The sequence below is a fragment of the Dermacentor albipictus genome, chromosome 5 (assembly GCF_038994185.2).
Source record: "Dermacentor albipictus isolate Rhodes 1998 colony chromosome 5, USDA_Dalb.pri_finalv2, whole genome shotgun sequence".
Classification (NCBI taxonomy): Eukaryota; Metazoa; Arthropoda; class Arachnida; order Ixodida; family Ixodidae; genus Dermacentor; species Dermacentor albipictus.
This window is the reverse complement of record NC_091825.1, coordinates 97,003,658-97,025,158: the sequence shown is the minus strand read 5'-3', so window position 1 is coordinate 97,025,158 and position 21,501 is coordinate 97,003,658. Positions and strand designations below refer to the sequence as shown.

Genomic DNA, 21,501 nt, shown 5'->3' with positions numbered 1-21,501 from the left:
TACAGGAATACAACCTGCAGGTACGCGGGCGCCGACTTCAGAAGAGTCATCAAATCGCGAATGTTTCTTTTTGAGCGTCGGTACACTACTCACTATGCCTCTGTAAAAATTTTTATAAGCCTTTCACTTTGGTTTAGAATTTTTTGATGCCATTTAACAATGGCGGAAACATTCGGAATCGACGCGGACGGCGTCAAAATAAGGCTAATTGTAGGAGCGGTCACCGTCGACTTTGACTTCACGAGAATATCTTCCCTTTTCAAGTTACTGGGTCATTTTATTACATCATCAATAATTTCCTCGGTTTACTGGCGGTCCACGAGTGCACGCTTTAGCTCCGCGCAGATAGCATCGAAATCTTTTTGTTCGGAGCATATACGCCTAAAACGGCCTGCCTGGCTATAGGCAATTGCGGTTTTACAATGGCGAACGTGGCTGCTTTGGTAATGGAGATATTGACGCCTGTCGGTTGGCTTTTTGTAAAGTTTTGTTGACAGATTATTTCCAGTTATTGACACTGTAACATCGAGGAAGTCGATCTATGAAGTGGAGTGGCTATGTGAGAACTTAATCCTCGGGTGAGCGCTATTGAAGGCAGCTATAAAGCTAAGCAGTGTCAATTCGCCATGGGACCCCGCCAGAAACACGTCGTCAATGAAACGCTAAAGGGTTCAGGGCGCAGTTTTCTAGAAATTCACTTCCGAGTTTGGTCATAAAACTATTGGCATAATTCAGCCCAATCCATGTTCCCGTAGAAGTACCACTGACCTGTACATAATGGCTGCCAATAAATTCGAAATTATTTATTTCAGTATGAGCTTTAATAGGGTGCTCAGTGTGAAAACGCTGATGGGCTTGTCAATCCCAGCTTGTCCATAGGCAAGGCACAAAGCACGAATGCTATCTGAATGCGGAATGCTCGTATAAAGGGATATGACATCCAGCGTCACAAGCACTGAAATAGAGGTAATGTGTAGGTCTACTATTTTGCTTAAGGAATGGTTAGTGTCTTTTATAAAAGAGGCGGAGTATTGGGGAATTGGTTTGATTAGCGGATCTACATGCCAAGAAAGTTTCTCGGTAACAGATATGCCTGAAACAATTGGACGCCCTGGGTTCCTTGGTTTATGAATTTTTGGTAATAAATAAAGCGACCTGCTACTGGAGTGATTTAGGACGCATTAGAGACCCCGTACGTGTCTTTATCGGTTTTCGTTGATATAGCTCGGACAGCGTTTCTTTAATCTTGACCTTGAAGTCACTGGTCGGATTATTGGGAAGAGTTTGAAAAAACACAGTGTTATATAACTGTCCATTCGCTTCAGTGATATAGTGTTGGCGGTTCACTACTACGAACGCTGCTCCTTTGTCGGCTGGTTCCAAGGCGCTGGTTTCATTTCGTTATACGTTGGGACGAAAGGGGGCGTGCAATGTATAGACGTTAAGAATATTCCTCCGAACCACGCGGATAAATAAATCTAACCATTTTTCTCGCTGTGGTGGTGGAGTCCAATGTTTTTGAGAGGGAAGTATATTACGAGTACCTTTTTCATATGATCGTTCATGAAAGAACTCCCGTAACCGGAAATTTCGCGCGCAATTATCTAAGTCCTTGTGTAGCTGGAATTCGCGTAAACCACCTGTTGCTGGGCAAAATACTTATTTTTGAAAGTACAGCAATTTCTACTGACGGCAAAGACGCGTTCAAAAGGTTTATGACATTGCTATCCTGCAGCGACGCATTTTTTCACGTAATGAAGTTCCTGGCAGTCCGAATTTGCCGTAGGCGCCGAGCACTGTCGGAAACCTTGTCGCGTAAACATCTTTGTAGATTTTGTTTTACTCGGTGCTTCGTTTTCTGTGCTTGATAATGTTCTAGAGAAGCTCTTATCCGGGGAAGAAAGCAAACATAATACTCTCTTTAAGCACGTTGACACACAGGACTCGCAGTGGCATATTAAGATGCGGATCAGTGCAAGCGTTGCAGTCGCTAAAGAATGCTACCATCCAATGTCATTGGCACTGCATACCTCAGAGCTTTCTGGCCGGAATTTGCTTCTCAGACCATGTGGTATAATTGAAGCATCTAGATATATCTTCAGCGCATCAATATGGGATTCGGCATACTCACTGACGTTTCGGCCGGAGGACCAACCAGCCTTCGTGTCGGAGCGAGCGTCTTCGTTTTGTTTATATATATATATATATATATATATATATATATATATATATATATATATATATATATATATATATATATATATATATATATATATATATATATATATATATATACGCCCGCTGTGGCCTGGCTTCGATCCCGCAACCGCGTGCTGAACCGCTCAACACCACAGCCGCCCAGCCATGGCGCGGGCCTTCTAGCTGCTTTCTAGCACAACCCCCCCACACACACACACACACTTAGCCGCTCAACACACACACACACACACACACACACACGCACGCGTTTGGCTTTTCTTCGAGGATACTATATGCGAATTTAGTCTGCACAAACACACCTTTCCTTCTCTACTAAAAACAACAACGTCACAAACAAAAGCTGCGTTTTACCTTTCTGATGTTCTCTTTCTGCTCTTGGTTCAGAGAGGTCACTCGAGTGACGATGGCAGGTTGAGCCACGCTGTCCAAATGGGCACCCGTCACTTCAAGAGAGAAGTTCCCACTGCGAACCATTATTGAACCCATGGTGACCATCAGCATCAACGTAGCTAATGCCGCCGAGACATAGTAAGCTGCTTCCAATTATTTTCAATCAGTTCAACTTAGCTCCGACCTCGTCCAACCGGTACCCACTGTAACCCTATGCCTATAGTAACGTTGTTCAAGCCTTTAACAAAAAGACCACAACTTATAAATTTTCAAATGTTACTTTGGTGAATGCTGCCCCATGCACAGCCAACTCATTAACACTTATATGGTGCCTGCGCAACCTTATCTATTATTTGTGCAGTAATTAAGTAGGCATTCCTGCCATAGCATTTGATATTAATAAACATGTTAGCTAACTAATGCTTTTTAAACATGTCATCATTGAATTCACGCGCGGCGACCGACCAGAGGACGGTATCTTATCACTCCAGGAAGAAAGTAGAAGAAACCAGTGTATGGTAAACGGAAGATTTAACAGCACTCTCGTAGGTTCGCGTTAACAGCCATAAAGTCTGTGCTCAAATCTTCCAAATTGATAAGGAATGTCTGCATTTCAATTTAAGTGCTGTATGTTTGACACAAGATGACCTTAGTTGCCTCTGCGCTAGAAAACCCGACCTACCATTATCATCAACATCCCAAAATACTCTCAAAAACAACTTCAGATACAACAGCCGCAATTTCCCTCTGAGTCGCTTGCCTGAAAGTAGACCGCCTCGGTGTCACGTCGTCGATGATGGGGTCAGGTTTGTAGGTGAACTTGGAGCTCAGGTTTTCTTTTGGAATGAAAGGAACGTCCGTGCCATCTATAGTGAGGACAATCTGCATCTCCTGGTTCAAGTGTCTTTTGTCGGCGACGGCGCTCGTTGAGCATTCCAGAAAAGTCGAGTTCATCCTGTCACGTCGTATAGCAGTTAAAAATAGAGTATTGGTTATTACGACATAGCTATATAGAGGCAGAACTGTTTCGTCACCGTGCCACAACGCACGGCTATACACCGAGCGTCCAAAGCTGAACGGGGGTTTAAATAACGTCAAGTAAAACTCTTGCTTGGGCTAGTTGGTTCATGCTTGAATGATTAAAGGCAAGGCGGGAAAGACAAGGACTGAAGGACTGTCGTTTACGTCCTTCTTCAGTCCTTGTATTTCATGCCTTGCCTTTACTCATTAAACAACGTAGCCGACGACGCTCGGTCGCGGCGATCAGCAGCCTCGGGGCCCCCGATCATCGCACGAGAACTTCAAGAATTACTTTCAAGGTAGCCAAATTGGATTATGCAAGACGCCAGCCTAGGCCGACCACGTTTTATGCGTCTCTGCAGGAGAAAAAGAAACCAAGCGAACGACCGAACTTGCTGGGTTCAACCCAAAAAGGAAAAAGTGAAGTCAACGCAAAAAGAAAGGATACGGCCTCATAGTGTTCATTACGGATAAGGACGCGCAGGACGCCGCCCTACATGGCCTCCGCGGAGAAACTGCTACCGTATCACCAGCTTCGCTTTTTAAGACAAACTTGAGCTTGTTGTTCTCACTGAGTCAGGATTTCTTTAAATTGTTGGGCTTCAAGCGCCTACAAAATTTTCATTAGGGAAATAATAATACGATGCAATATTATGTATATTTCTTTTAACCAGGAGGAAACCGTGAGACGGCCGCACAAGGACTCGCCTGGCCAAACTTTATATGAGTCTGTCGCACGCATTCTATTCGAAGAAGAGACTCGTGCGGCCGCATCAGGGACCACGCGTCCTTGCAAGAAGTAAATTGCACCGCTTTCACTAAATGACAGTACCTATGACCTATTTTCTCACTTCTGCGTCGTTCTACGAGGGTACGTTTTCTGCAGTGACCTTGTACTGGCCCATTAACTTAGATTCACAACCTCATTCGACAGTCAGAAGAGTAACAGAAGCGGATCAACGACCTTTCTTAGGACAATACTGCATTTAAATTAGCGGTGACAGCCCGATCTCAGCCGTGGAAGAGACTCTTCATCAGGCCTTACTGGAAATGTTGGCTATACATCGGTTGTCGCAAAACGCCATCTATAACTTGCGGTCTACCGCAAGAAGTTGTGCCGCAAAGAAAAAAAAACAAGGTATGGTAACAGCGGAGATAGAGACAAATGGAATGTTGCGAGGCGGTGGGACGAGGAGGTAAGCTATCCTCCCCACACCAGACGTTCTCTTCGGTTAGCTCGACGAGCGTCCGCAAGTGGCATTTCTACTCTGCCTTATTCTTTATTGGTGCCGAGAAGCCACATGACGTTTCCGTCAAAAACCCAGCCTTCAGTCTTTCTCTCTCTCTCTTTCTCTCGTCCTCGATAATTGACGAACGGATTACTGGTTGTGGCTTTACGTGCATTATGTTTCATGAGAATGCCCGAGTTCTTGAACGTCCAAATATTTTTGTCATTTGGGAGCCTTATTTACGTTTATAGGAAAGCTTAGAAAGAGACAGCCTGTCAGGTACCAGTTGTCACTGCAATTCTGCCAATAAACCAACAAATGCCTTTGGCCTTCCGTCAGCTTACTCGGAAGAAAGAGCGAGCAGGAAACAAAACTTAATCTGAAGCATGCGCCCAATTCATGGTAATCCAGCAAAATAATAAGGCACTGCGCAAAATAAAAGAAGAAAAGAAAGTGCGTCAGAGAGCAGTATCCTACGTTTCTTTTCGCTATTTCTATTCTATTTTGCGAAGTACATTCTTGCTCAGTATCAGCCAACTATATCTCTACAGCGCAGCTCTTAAGCGCCGTTCCGGCGTTGAGCATTGGCGTCCCTCGGCCTCTCTCGCCGTAACTGAGCGAACGAACACCACCAAGGATGAAAGTGTGAACGCGGAGAACACCGGGGGTGAATGATGGCGATGGCGAAGAGAGCGCGAGGAGAAAAGCGGAGGAGGAAGGTATGGCGAAAACGAGAGAAGAGAAGCGTAGTTGCGCGCAAGACGTGGTCTGCGGCGACGATCGCTACGAGGTGGCGCCAGAGTAGCGCGCATCTGCTGCTCACCGATGACGCAATCGATAAGGCATGCGGCGTGTGTATCCACCGATACCATACATGGAAACAAAGAGCTGCATGAGCAGAGGTCTGTCTGCGGCGGCTGCTGTGAATCGCGCCCACGCGTCATTCACGCGCTGCCTCTCGTGATCTGCCAATTAGTGAGGCAGTCGCGCCACACTTCACTCCGTTCGCAACGTGCCGCAGGAGACAGATTGTCCGCGCCAGCCGATATATCGCGAGGTGAAAACACGTATAGAGCTGCACTTAAATTTTTCAATAGGGAGTATCTTAATAGTCGGTCATATTCTTTTTGTAGTCCGCAACAGCGCACTCCTCCAGAGTGTTGTCGTATTACAGTACAGACTGTAGCAGTATTTCTTGGCTAAGAGGCTTTTTTTTTTGCTCGCGTTTTGTAGCAAGTTCGTTTAGATGACACGTGCAGTTCGCGTGCATACCTAGATCGTGCATACCTGTAGATCGTGCATTTGTCTCCACCGATCATCACACTTCTTTCTGTCCCAGTGTCGAGGTTTGTTCCAAAGAGAGTGATGTTAGTTCCTCCAGATGCTGGGCCATACCATGGTTTAACAGCAGCGAACGTTGCATTCTGCAAACAGAAACCCCAAAGTGCTCTTTATCTTAGAGTCCTTGGGGTTGAACAATGTAGCTAGTAGAACTAACCGGGAAGAATATTGTTTATTAAAATGTACGCAGTTTGCTGTTTCCTAATTGTTACCTAATGACGCGGAGTGAACAGCGATAATATGTTTACGGCGAACACAAATTTACGGGAATGCCACTATGATACTTTTATGATCAGACCTTTGCAAGATATAGGTCATCTTAACATAATCGTTGCAGTTGAGCAATAGCGCGTGTTCCTCACACCATCACATGCTAATTAGTATCAAGCCTAATTGCCTAGTAACACTACATGCATTAAACAGGCGATAAACTGCGGTCAAGTACTGCTTTAGAAATAGATAACGCTAACACATGCACTCAAAAAAAAAAGGGAGAGTCGTCCTGGCCACGTTTCGGCACTTTCCCTACATGAAGCAGACCCAAATTTATGAATGTATTACAGCATATATGGCGACATGCTCGCCGCTGCTCTTCCGGCAGCAAATTAAGAAAAAAGTGGCTTTCCTATTTTCCCTGCTAATATTCGATTTCTTTACCTTTTTCGCGATGGAAATACAGATATAGCTCATATTATAAAGAGTCCACTAGCGGTGTGAAGTGCGTTAGTATTCCTCTCTTAGGTTCAGTGAAAGAGTGTTAAAATGTCGAAGCAGCATTTTTCATTCCACAGTCTTCGTAATGAGGCCTCTGCTGGAGAGAGTGAAACCTGTGACATCGAAAGCAGACAAAAACACGAGGACTATCTGCTCAACGGCTTGCTGGAGCGAACGCAAGCTAATTTCGGTGCATGAGATTCTCACGTGGTCGGAAAACGACGCTAATAAAAAAATGCAATGTTCTCTTATTTTCCTAGCCAGGTAATGTTATTTGTGTGTATATGTAAGGAGAGGTCGCTCGCATTCAAAATATTTTCGAGTGGTAGTATTTTTTGAAGTTTTTTTGTTTTGAGTTCGTGCAAAATGGGGGAAATGGAAATTTCACCCAAATGGTCGTACATTAACAGCGATAACGAAGTATCAGACGGCTACGCAAAGTAAGGTTTGTAACCACATTGGCAGTATAAATTGCAAGAAGGATTCGCTTCCTAGCCTAAAACAAGCGCGGTGTCCCTACGGTGAGCACTCTCCAAATATAACATTTTTAACCACCATAGCCTCTACGTAAGCACCTTTGCCGACTCCTACAACTACATGGAAACATATTGTTACGGGTAGAGCTGGGAAAACTAATAGGGAGGAAGGTATGCGTGTCTGATGGGATGGGGGCAAAAAAAGAAGAACTATAGTGGATAACTGAGGTGTGACGAGCCGATACGACGGTGGATTACTCATTAATGTACACTATTAGTAAACCATCATACTCAAACGTTCCGTAAAAACTGAACTACTCGGTATGCTTTCCGTACAATTTTTATGGAACACACAGAGAATTTATACGGAATCCATATATATTCCGTGACAACCATACGGAAAGCTTACGGAAAATATACGGAATGACTGGAGTGGCGTATGGAACTTCAAAATAGAGCTCGGCCTATAATAGGTTCTCTTTATCATATCACCTGTGATCAACCAACCAACCAACCAACCAACCAGACGCAAACGGAAAGGACAATAGGACTACGAACATTCGTTCGAGTAGTGGCCAGTGGGACGTTGGCAGAGGCTTCCTGCTCGGTGTATCTGTCTAGTTCAGACGTCGGCAAGTATTCAAACTTGAAGTATCCGTCGCTTCCGAGGTGGATGGGAGGCAGGTGCAGGCCGTCCATGCGGAAGCTGATGAACGCTGGCACGCGAAACCGGTGCTTCCGCAACTCGGCTTCGGTGATCACTGAGAACTGCAGCAGCGACGTTCCGGGACACAGCATCTTGCGGCCTCCGTCCAATACGCGACATACCTGGAGGGCAGTGCGCAGACATGACACAATAAACGGACGCACGTGATTTTTTTCTTCTCGCTATATTCACCGGAGCGCACGCTAACGACACTCGTGCTCAGAGCGACGAGTCGGGCTAAGAATGATTTTAAAATAGTTTCTCACATTCTTTTTTTTTCTTTTTTCGTGCTATACAGGCTGTCCCATATAACTTGATCCAAGAAATTAAAAATAAAAGGCACGTCGGAAGCGTATTGAACCGAACGCATACTATTCGCAATAGCCTATAGTAACTCAGAGAATATTTTGTTCTTCCCATAACTCACTAACTATTTCAGCTTAATTAGCCAAATGTTTAATTATTGGCTGAGAAACCCAAGTATGATACGCAGATTATTGGAGCACCTTCGGAAACCACCGAGCGAGTTGTTTTCTTTACGATACGCCTCACGTATAGTCCTTCCTTCCGGGTTGCAAAGAAAGTCCGCGAAATATGAAAAAAAACCGCGTGACAGAGCGCTTGCGAAGTGGTATCGTGCTGCTTTCAAGCGTGCGTTCGGTGAGTGAACAAGGTCGACTTCCGTCGAATGACGGCGAAAATGCACGCGGCTGGCTGAGCGCTGCCGACGAGATAAAAAATGGCCTGCCGCTTCCTCGTCGCCAGTCACTCCAGCGACGATGCCAGTCACGATGCAGCCGACCTTGCTCACCGAACGCACGCTTGAGAGTAGCACAATACCACTGCGCAAACGCTCCATCACGTGGCTTTTTTTCATATTTCGCGGGCTTTCTTGGCAACCCGGAAAAAGCGACTACGTGAGACGTATCGTAAAGAACTCGATCGGTGGTTTCTGAAGGTTGTCTACAAATTTGCGGTCATACTGGGGGTCCTCAGCAAATAATTAAGATGTTGGGTAAATAAACTTAGTTAATTAGTTAGTTATGGGGAAAGAAATTATCTGAGTTACTATAGTCTATTGAGAATAGTATGTGTTCGGTTCAATTCGCTTCCGACGCGCCATTCATATTTAACTTCTTGGCTCATCTTATGTGGGACACCCTGTATAGGCAGCTAGTGAGAACAGATTTTGTCAGGCTGATGGCTGTAAAGCTTGTCACCTATTATTCTTCTACTAATGGTATCTGTTGCGTGCGGCTATGCAAGCTATACACGTACGTTTACTTTAACAAAAACGAGAAAAGTAAAACATGACACAAAGTCGCCTGAAATGTTACATGTCTTAGACCACAAACAAGTATGTGAGCTAAACAGAGCTTCTTGGCGCAGGCTTACAGAGCGCAGGCTTTCTCCGTTCTGTCATTACTTCAGTATGCAAAGCCGTGTTGCAGAAAGAAAAAAGAATAAGTTCGGAACCAGCACAGAAGGAAAATAATAAAGAAAAGAGACCTGCGCATGTGGTGCCATACTTGCACAATTCGTCACACAATCTAAGCAAAGTTTCCAATAGACATAATGGTAATTTGCTTTTCAGTGCCCCGTGCAAGCGTTCCTCGATATGTAATCGAATGAAAACGCGCGAAAGGCCCCTGTGCACCACAAATCATAAATATCGTTTCACTGACTGCAGGCGCAACGTTATCTAGCAGATACCTCTGAGCTGTGGAAAAGCTTATATAGGGCAAATGGGACAGTGTTTCAAAGACAGAGCTCGTCAGCACAGCAGTAACCTAAACAATGCCTATGGGAGTCACTTAACAGGACATTGTAAAAAGTGTCCCTGCACTCCCATATTTGAAAAAAAATTAAATTCACAGGTAAAGGAAAAGATAAGAGGGAACGATAAATAATAGAGGCTAATTACATTAGAAAAGAAGGAGATAAATGTGCAAGCGCTTCCTCTCTTGCCTTGTCGGAAAAAGAAATAGCTTTTTTGCATGAACGAATATGATGTAGCTGATTTCGCAGATATGTTTTCGACTGGTGTATGCATGTCTATGCTGGGAAAGGTATAAAATGGCTGGAGAATTTCAAACAAACTTCCAATTGTCAGTCAGTGCTTGTCTGTGGTATTTGTTTCCTTGTGTCCTTGTTTTATTCGCGCCGTTCAACCTCAGTTCTAAATAGGAACTAACTAGCCCTCCTGAAGGTCTTACTGTGAGATGAAAGAAATGAATGAAAAATGAAATAACATAGCCTGTAATACTGCAGTCAGCCTTGCAATAAACAGAACTAACAAAAAGAATTTAAACCTATAGAGCGAGTAAAACAAGTTTTTTTTTCTTCTTCTGCTTCATCTATAAGTATAGGCGATACACTGGCGCCTAAGATGTCATGACAAGAATGATAAATTACAGAAAACGTGCATCTAGTAAGAGAGCATAGGCGAATGACAACTAAGACTCAGAGGAGAAGCAACGTGCAAGAAAGGGAGAGAAAGAAACAGGATTTGAAAGGCGTGCAGGTTAACTGGAATAAATGCCTGGTTGCCTGCCTTGAGCTGGGGAAAGGCTAGAACAGATGAAGCATTGTGCGGAAGGCAAGTTCAGGTGCGATAGAAGGAATTGACGGCGTACAGGCGGCAAGGCGCCTGCCAATAGTCTGCAATCGTGCTCAACGCGTGCAAAAGCACATCAGAGCTAAGGGGGCCGTTTTCTTTTTGTTTTGTTTTTTAGTAAACGACATTGCCTCTCCCTCTCTCTCTCTACATATATATATATATATATATATATATATATATATATTTATATATATATATATATATATATATATATATATCTTATTTGCAACTATGTTATTTTTTATATATTGCGACTCTCAAAGGAGGACATAGCAGGCAGACAACATAAAAGTGTTACACACTGATGTCTCACCGAACACTTTGAAATTATTTTTTTAAAGACTGCCTGTGCCAGAGAGCACAACTCTAGTTCATGAACTGGTCTACTCGAAGCGGGGGACAAGAATTGCAAGAAACATTGATATGCAAAATCTAGTAATTATAAAAATAGTATCTAAATAATTTCTAGCTAATTACCCTATGGTCCATATTGCTAATTCTAGCCGCGGGGTTCGCAAGGCGGATCCACTTGGAACGAATTTTCAAGATGACACCAGTTTCGATATATGAATTCCCGAATTTCGCGGAGGAATGCATTGGCGATCCAGTTAGTTTGTTAACAATAGGTCGTTTCACGCATTCACGCACGAAGGTAACTGGAACGCCGATGCATTTCTTCGCAAAGCTCGGGAATTATTATCTCAGAACTGGTGCCATCTTTAGAACTCGTTCCAAGTGGATCTGGCTTGCGAACTCCACGGCTAGAATTTCTAAATTGCACTATGGGCCATAAAAGAATTAGCTATAACCTAATTTGTGCATTTTTGTTAATTAGTTGATTGATTAGTTGACTACTTACTTCGATTTATTTTGTGCAAGCAGTGTCCGCCCGTTCGAGTATACCACTTCAGAAACTAGAATTGTGCTATCTACCACAGGCAATCCTAAGGATTTTTGAAAGTTTTCACTGAAACATCCTGTATATCTGTAAGTTAAGTTAAACGAAAGCGCATTCTAAAAGTGACAATGGAATTGTTAAGTAATACCGATGCAACGTGCCTAACACAGAATGTAGCGACTGCATTTAGACCTAATATGCGGCAAGTTCTATTTAATGAATATGATGAAAGATGGATTGGAACTACATTCTCTTAGACACTTACATCGTACAAAATTCGTAGCTATGCCACGAAGTTGCATACAATGTGCAACTTCTGTATAGAAGCTGTCATTATGTCATTACACAAAGACCATGAGCCACGACAGACAGCGCACCAGTGTACTAAGTACAGAAATATTGAGAAAAAACAGGATACTCAAAACAAACTAAGAGCTGAGATAGCGCTGGCAACATTTTTGGAGAGATTAACCGCTTATCCAAGCTCTTGCAGGTGTCAGTGGAGTACGTTCAGTCTGACTAAATGCAACCTCTTTAGTGCGCGAAGAGCGAAACTAATTTTTTTATTATACGGCAAGCGGTTGCTGCTACATAAAATGCTTGCAAGCAAAACACTGTCTTCGCAACATAAAACGCTGCTTTTTCTATTTGTTTGATAAGATTTGGAATGAAACTAAAATGTTAGGAGGCTATGCGTCCTACTGTTACACAAGCCTCACAAGCCTCACAAGGTGCTAGAAGGAACCAAGCTGGCACCGACGAGCACCCCGCCATGACCTCCCAAGGGCTGACACCGGGTCAGAAACGCCAGCTGGTTTGTACAAGCCAGCCTGACTGCAAACGACAAGACACTGGTGAATCTGAAGACGAGTCAACTATCATCGAGGGCAACAACGTGGCAAACCCTTCAGACCTGGACATGGACGAGGGTGGTTTCCGAATTGTGCGCCATCGTAAAGACAGGGCGGAGGGCATTCCACTGTTAATCACTGCAACATCCGAAAGAGCTGATCTAAGGCAAGTAAACCCTATTGCCCTGTATTCTGAGCTTGAAATGATCCTCGGTGGAGCACCAGTGAAGAGCCACTTCACAGCACAGGGAGCATTGCTATTAGATGTAGAGACAGAAGGACAAGCCAGCGTCCTTCTAGAGACCAAGAATATCGGCGGCATAGACATATCTGCCCATGTCCAGCACAGTTATATGAAAAACACGTGCATTGTTAGAGGAGTCCCTAAATGGTACTCGGATGAAGAGCTGCTCACCTACCTGAGACCTCAGGGAGTATTCCATGCAAGAAGAATCACCCGTCGGGTCCAAACCTCGTCATCTGAATGGGAGTCAAGGCCCACGAACTCGGCGATTCTCACATTTGCTTCATATTCTGAACGCCCGGAGAAGATCAACCTTGGTTTTACCAGACACGAGCTTATCGACTACGTGGAGACACCACCACGCTGTTTTAAGTGTCAGCGCTTCGGACATATCGCTAAGTACTGTCGTGGAGAACAGAGGTGCAAGCGCTGTGGGGGACCTCATGACTTTAAGACTTGTGCAACTAAAGACAACTTTGTGTGTGCAAATTGCGGCGGTGACCATCCTGCTAGCTACGGTCGATGTCCTGCGCGGACAGCTGCTCAGCGGAGAAATAAGTTGTTTGTTCTGGGTCCAAAGAGTGCAAGCGCACCATCGAACACGAAGAAGACGTCCAGAGCGCCACAACTAACTGGTTTGGAAACAGAGTACGCATCTCATTTCCCGCCTCTCACACCGATAAACGAAGTTATTGAGCCAACGCAAACGGTCACAGCGGCTGAGAAACCTGTTCGAAAAGAGTCCGAAAAAACGCACCTATGCGGCCGCAGTAAACCGACCTCAAGTACCACTTGGCAACAGTCAGCAGGAAAACTGCCAGCATGTGATACGCGCCTTGTTCACGGCACTACGTTCCCACGTCGCGAAGATGCCTGCTAGTTCAACGAAGGATATGTTGGAAGCAGTGCTGGCTCTTGAGTCACTAATACTCTGCTCTACTTCCCGGTACCCTCAGTAACATAATGGCAGCTTCTCGCCCACTTGGTCCATTCCATCGTCCAAAAGTGCCCTTAATAATGCAATGGAACTGCGCCGGCATTCTATAGTGTCTTTCCGAACTCAGCCTTTTCCTTCGAGACATACCTATACCAATTCTAGCCCTCTCGGAGGCCGGTCTCCCAAATGGAAGGACGATCCCAGGGTACATCAGACATGGAAATCCGAGTATACCATCATTTGCAAATGGAAGTGCGATGATATACATCAGGCGAGAAATACCTCACCTCACCTTACCAGTGCAAGACCTTTGTTCTACCTTCTTGGAAGTCGCCGCTGTGCAAGTGTGCCTAGTGTGGTGTCGGTGTATATACTCAGTGTGGTGTCGGTGTATATAAGTCCGCGCAGGAAGGTCTCCATGGAGGCGTTCATAAAGGACCTTTGCATTCGTTGCCCCTCTCCTATAATAATCTGTAGCGACTTTAACGCACATCATTCGCTTTGGGGAGATAAGACTGCAGATTACCGAGGCAAGGAACTTGTCGCAGCCACGGATGCTGCTGACTTATGTATCGCGAACGATAGCAAACCAACTTTCTTCAGACCACCAGATTCATGGAGTGCCATAGACCTCGTGATCCATTCTACAGACCTTGTCGTATCGTCAACAACGGCCCCAGACAGGATAGGCAGTGACCACTTTCCGATCTTCACCACCATCACCGGCTTTCACACTGCCGGGCGACAATTCTGTGCTGTGACCCGCTGGGACACATACAGAGAAGCGTTGGATGAATCCCCTGGTGAGCTGTTCGCAGATATGCTGCGGAGCAAAAGAGTGGCTACCTCAATGTTGAAACTGCCAGACCATTTCCCTACTCCTGATTTGAAACTAAAGAACCTCTGCGCAGCGCGTAGGAGAGCGGAACGAAAACTAATGAGAAAAACGGGAAATCCATCTGCGAAAACTGAATACAACAGGATAAACGCTGTCATCCGTCGTCACACAAAAAGATTAAGACGAGTTCAATGGGCTGCTTTCTGTGAGAGTTTATCAGCGTTTACTCCCATGACGAGGATATGGGGAGTAATGAATAGCCTATCTGGAAAGATTCGCCTACACAGGCCATTCGAAGCACTTGCTTTAAAGCAAGGAAAAGATTTGCAAACCCTTGCAGAAGATTTTGCAGACGTATACACATCTGGCAGATCAGCAGGAGTATCGAACCCTCTATTGTCTGCAGCATTCCATACCATGGATACGCCATTCACCTTTCGTGAGTTGGATTTGGCGCTTAGCAAATTAAGAAGACGCTGTGCTGTGGGTCCCGATTCGATCAGCAATCAGATGCTGACAAATCTGCCATATGAACGAAAACGAGCCCTTCTGGACATATTTAATCACGTCTGGAGCACAGGAGAGATCCCAGAAGCGTGGAAGACAGCATGGGTGGTGCCAGTGCTCAAGTCCGGAAAGGATCCTGCAAACCTCACCTCATATCGGCCAGTATCGCTCACATCATGCGTATCAAAGTTGATGGAAAGACTAATATCTACGAAGTTAACATGGTATCTTGAGCAAGGAAATAGACTGCCATCATGTATGACCGGATTTCGTCCACGGTTGAGTGCCCAGGACAGTGTCTTGGATCTACTAAGCCATATCGAGCACCATCGCGTAGACGGCCTTTCCACACTCGCCATATTTATGGACGGTGCCAAGGCATACGACTGTGTGCTTCACACAGGCATCATCAACGGACTCCGAGCCGTGGGCGTCTCTGGAAATGCTCTTCGATTCGTTCATGAATTTCTCAGTGACCGATGTGTCCAAGTTAAGCTCGGAAGTATAATGAGTGACAAACGACGAATTTCCCTCGGCGTCCCACAAGGAAGTGTCCTATCCCCCTTGCTTTTTAACGTTGCCATGGCCAGCCTCCCAGATGCCCTGAAAGTAGGTCGCACGGCAGTTAAAATGTCCATCTACGCAGATGACATCTGCATTTGGATCTCGGGGTACCAACACAAACGTTTGGCCCGGATATCCCAGGCCGCAATCTCCACTATCGATCGCCACTTATCGACGCTTGGCCTGTCTTTATCAGCAGAAAAATCTGCCTTCATGCTTTTCCCGGGAGTGAGACGCAAGTCAACACGTCTGACGCTGAATATCAGAGGTCATTCAATTCTTTGTGCAACTCATGTTCGATTCCTGGGCGTCACCATCGACAACAAGCTAATTTAGCGTGGTGCCGTCGAAAGTGTTGTGGCTGCATCAGTGCAAAGAATCAACGCACTTCGTCGATTGGCAGGTGTACGTTGGGGAAACAATCCTATATCCATGCTTAAACTGAACGCTGCACTGATAACAAGCCGCATTCTCTATCAGCTCCCTCTGATATCACCGTCATCGAGTCAATTCGAGCGCTTGGAGGCAGTGCACAGAAAGGGACTTCGCTTGGCGATGGGAGTTCCAACGGCGGCTTCAAACAAGAAAGTCACTAATGAGGCAGAGTCTCTCCCACTCCACCTCTTGGCATCTCAGGCCTTGCTGACGCAGCTATTAAGGCTGGGCGAGTCACGTGCAGGCACGGCGCTTCTCCGGCGGCTAAGAGCAAGAACTCGCTCACATTTTCATGCGGCGCTGAACACCTTCCGATTTTTAGGATTGCAATGGCCTAAACAAAGCCGCCTTGACCCGCCATGGTCTTTTCCGGACGTTACCTGTAGCCTTAATGTACCGCACCTACCGACGAAACGCACCATTTCAACTGCCGAAGCCAAGTTTCTTGTGCTGAACCACTTGAGCACTGTGTTTCAAAGCGACCTAGAAGTATACACAGACGGTTCGGTGTGCGCGCAAACAGATAGCTGTGCAGCGGCATTCTGCATACCATCCCTTGATGTGTCATGGTCTGGCCGACTGGATCGCGTAGTTTCCTCTACAACAGTAGAAAGCGCCGCAATAACCACGGCTTTGCGGAAACTACGGGCCTTTTCTGCACCTGATGTCGTGGTGCTGACGGATTCCAAGTCAGCATTACAAAGATTACATCGGGGCCTACCTCCAGAGAAATTTACAAGGCAGTCTCTGGCACTGATTGACGACCTAACGAGCAAAGGATTTAGCATAAGGTTTCAGTGGATTCCATCACACGTAGGAATTGATGGAAACGAGGAAGCTGACGCCCTTGCACGCCTAGCGCTGACATGTGTCCCAAAAGGGAAAGCTCCAAAACCTTTTCAAAACTCTAAGGGTGCAATCCGCCTTCACTTTAGAGAGATGCACAAGAATCCACACGAACCCTGTGTGACTCATGGATTTACACGCGAACAAGCGACGCTTTTATACCGCATCAGGACCGACTCCGCGTACACCCCAGCTTGGTTATTCAAGACTGGGCTTCGTGCTTCCCCACTCTGTGCTTTCTGTGGTGACATTGGCGACATCGAACATTTCATTTGGCTATGCCCGCAGTTTGACCCAGAAAGAAAAGCGATGGTCGACAAGCTACAAAAAAGCGGTCTCACGCACAGGACTTTTGAGGACGTTGTTTTCCGCGGAGGGCCCACGGCATTCAGGAAGAGAGCGCAACGACTGCGGATAGCCTTCCTGCAAGACACGGGGCTCATCGACAGCTGGTGACACACCCCTGATCTCAACTCGAAGGAGGATCAGGCGGAACAATTGCCGGCTATGTATGCCAGGCTAACCCCGCCTGCTTCAACATCACCACCACCACCACCACCACCACCACCTACTGTTACACCAAGAATAACGGCGGCGATAAGATTACTACTGTCGACCACACTGAGCGACCACGCACACGCAAGAGGAGATGTGCGGACTTCATTTTAACCTCAAGGAAGGGAAATAAAAACTGAAGGACAGTAACGAGAAAAGCAAAATTTTGTTGCATTTGCAGCGCACTGTCCCTTCTACAATACTAAAGAAACCATTACTAACTTGAGAGGGAGGCTTGGCAAGCCATGAAAGACGCACAATTTAAGGAAATTTGAGTGGCGACGCCAACTTCAAGTTCCCGCACCAATTCGCACCGTGAAGTCATAAATTTTGACAGCGTCTTCTCGGATATAGCCAATTCGCTATTTGTAATGACGGCTTACATTGCATTCCAGAAGAGCCGAATACAGAACTCAGGAAATTTCCGCAACTTCTTATAAGTTACAACAGCCCAAATACGCCTCCCCCCTCCCTCCTCATTATAATATCCATGACGCCCCATTGACACTGGCGCTGGATTCCGGCACGAATTTTTTTTAAGAAGAAAGAAAATACAAGCTTCACCTTCAATTTGTTCCTCTTTAACACTCAGGGTATTACGAGAAATTATGAAAATACAGTTTTTAAAGAACACGTTAGCATCCCCAGAAGCCTTGGTACCATAGCGCCTGGGTTGCTTCAAGCGCCGCTTCCGATTTCGAAATTTCTGTTGCGCAAAGGTGTTCGTTAGTAGCTGTTGTTAGTAGCCGCATACATACCGAGTGGGGCCAACACAAAAATCTTTAGCACGACTCATAATTTAACCGCGGTCTCCTACCTTCTTAATTGGTTCACCTTTCTTCAAGTTCAAAGAATCCACTCGCACTGTCATCGATGGAGCAGCAGCGCTGTCCAGGAAGTGGCCATTCACCTCCACGGTGAAATTCTCGCTGCAAATCATAAGCTGTTTCAGCGACAGAAAATTTAGTGAAGCGTTTCGCGTGAGGCTTTCTCCTATAACGTCCCAAGGAGTACAATTCTCTCATCTGGGGACCAGATAATGCTTCTGTTGACTCCCAAATATTTAAGAGGATGTATTTTCTAACAATCAGCTGTCTTTTTTTATTCTAGAACATCCATTGTTGCCTAGTTCCACCTTAAATTCCTGTGCTTGTCACCACGTTTAAGAGGTCTTCTGATTAGTGAGAAATTAATCTAGTGATAATAGATGGACTAGCAAAATGACGCCCGTAAACTCGCCACCGCAGAGGCGAAGAACACGTATGTAACAAGAACGCATACATTCAGGAAAGTTGTCTCGAAGCGGCATCACACTTGCACGGCATTCAATCACGTGACTTTCAAAGCCAAATAAAGCAATGATTAACATGCAGACGCTATTCAGGTAAACATCCCAACCGTATCCGTTTCTTTTCTCCTCTCATGCTTGCTTCTCTCGACAGAGCGGTGGAAGAATACACTCACACACCAACTGTCGCGCTGGTATATTCTGCTGTCCCACCAGTTTAGCGAGCACGCCTCAGTACCTTTGTCAGAATTGTGATTTGCCTTCATTCGGGTCGAAAACGACCGCCCGGTAGATGACGCCCCTGGCGCCCGCCTACGGTCCTGTCGAGGTGCCTCAAGCAATAGCGCCCTTGTGTGGCGGTCAGTATTTCGATATAAATATATATATATATATGATGAAGGCCGGACCCCGGCCGAAACGTCAATAAACCGCTTCATACGCGCGTCTACTTCACTGTGAATATTTACCCGGACCCAGAACTGCTTTTTTCTGGTATATATATATATATATATATATATATATATATATATATATATATATATATATACCTCGCATTTTTTGATGGAATACTTGTTTCGCAGGCACCCCCATAAACAATTCGCCCACCACCATCCCCTGCCCTTGCAGGAATCTCTACACTAATCACGAAACAATTCGTTCGCTGTCGGAGTTATTCACAGATACGTATACCTGAAAGTGGCCTTCCGGGGATAAATGTCGTTGATCACGGGATTCGGCATGTACATGAATGTCGGATGCAGACTGTCCGCCGTAGTGAAAGGAACCTCAACGCCGTCAATGGCCAGGGTGACTTTCATCTTTTGATGCAGAATGGCACGGCTCACGGTGCTCGTTGAACAATGGAGAAACTTGTTCTCGACTCTGTGATAACAAACCCACATGGACGACTTGCTTGTCATTCATTCATTCATTCATTCATTCATTCATTCATTCATTCATTCATTCATTCATTCATTCATTCATTCATTCATTCATTCATTCATTCACAGTTTCATGCACCGCCGTCAAAAGGGTATGTTACATAAATATAGGAGCATACATGGATAAGTGTGCTTATCGAAAAAGAACAGGAATTTAAGAAATATAAGACCCATGCCTGACGTAAGGAGCCTAATCACGCTGAAGGAGCGTATAAAAAAAGCGACACTGTTGAGAACGGTTGTGATATCACTCGTCGATAGGACTCAGATTCACGGATATAGAGATTACATCTATTTGGCGCTCATTCAGTGCGCTAAGCACATCAGGAAGGGATGAAGCTTTAAAAACGTTTGTGGAACACTGGCGCAAATTTTTATGCATCGTTCTGCGGACGGGCCACAAAGGCAGGATGGTGAAGCCTTGAACGTATCACCTCTCTTTCTCACAGTAAATATTCTATTACAATTGTAAAATATGATAATGCGTTGTTGATTATGTTTCCGCAAAGGGAGAGTATCGCTTGGGGATTTCGTTACTGCGCGACTAAGGGCAGGTTATATAATTATTCGTTCTTAAGAACAAATGTTATCTAGCTTAAGATACGTTCTTACACATTTCAACACATAAGCAGTATACGCACTGAGAAATCGCATACAATGTTAACGCCAAGCTTTCCTCCCGTTAGCGGTGGCTAAAAGCACTTTCGGAATAACATCTGAAGTATTCAGTTACCTTTGTATCCGGCATGGGCTTCTGCCAATTTTCACTACGGGCTCTAAGCCAACGTCGAGGTTAACTCCTCTCAGGGAAACGTTCGTTCCTCCCGCTATTGGCCCATAATTAGGCGCCACTTCGCTGAACGACGCAACCTAAAGAAAAAGACCACGAGAAGCTAGTTAGGTGGTTTTGATAACACTTCTGGTGAATAAAAAACACAGTATACAACAAGTTACGTTAAACAATTTGTATCTAAACGCAACACAGACAATTGCGTCAAGATTAAAGTTTCGTCACGGGTGCCAGCAATAGGATATACCAACGCCGGTGGAAGAAGTTTTAAAGTGTTACTTGTTTCTATAAGGTGCATCGATCTTAAGCGCACACGCTGTTCAACTGTCTGTTTACTCAAAGGAACCGAACGCTGTCTACCACACACTACACACACACGCATGTTAGACACAAAAAACACAAGCACACTGAGACACACAAGCAAATGCACGCACACATGTTGCACGCACACGCACACAACAAGTTCCTCATCATGAATGATGAGGAACTTGTTGCTTTTTTGTTTCTTTGATTCTCACGTACCTTGTATTCGAAGCCAGAGGGAATCGTACGATTTTGCAGAACGTCGTAACGTTTGCCGGCGTTACTGAAAAGATCGCTTACGCTTATCACAATGTCCACTTTCGAGCTGTACTGCACAGGGGGTGTTTTGCATTCAACTCTGAAAGAGAGGAGAGAAGACAGGGCGTCAAGGTTTCTTTTTCTCTGAGTCATAGAAAAGTAATATATGTAAGAGGAAAGAGAACATGCAGCTTCCCACCCCTTCGCTTCCCTTCTCTTCCTTTCGTTGGGAGCGATATCAAAGGGAACGCCCAAATTGATTTCAAAAAGCCGCGCTGGCTGAACACAGACTCCACTGATGGTGTTCTATGATACTAATGTTATTGTGGAAAAGCTATTATTGTCCCATATTAGCACGTAAGATTCGGATCCACGCACCAGGAATAATCGTTGCATCGAACTAACTCGGCGTTGCTCTATTGGTGAGCGTAGACTTACTTTTTTGCCGGTGGCCGTCCTTCAACGGGCTATCAATGCTATCAAGTTATCGTTTGGTAAAAGACGCCCCTACTGCATCCAAAATTTTTGTA

General features: G+C 45.2%; 1 protein-coding gene across 1 annotated transcript in view; it reads right to left on the bottom strand.

The window, feature by feature from the left end:
• Positions 1-21,501, bottom strand: part of LOC139046727 (hepatocyte growth factor receptor-like) — a 66,899-nt gene that overhangs the window by 17,992 nt on the left and 27,406 nt on the right. The window contains exons 5-9 of the mRNA XM_070539435.1: positions 20,933-21,071; positions 7,949-8,218; positions 6,147-6,283; positions 3,371-3,565; positions 2,572-2,683 (exon numbers count right to left, since the gene is read on the bottom strand). Coding sequence (XP_070395536.1) covers positions 2,572-2,683; positions 3,371-3,565; positions 6,147-6,283; positions 7,949-8,218; positions 20,933-21,071 — 853 coding nt within the window. The remainder of the gene's footprint in view (positions 1-2,571; positions 2,684-3,370; positions 3,566-6,146; positions 6,284-7,948; positions 8,219-20,932; positions 21,072-21,501) is intronic.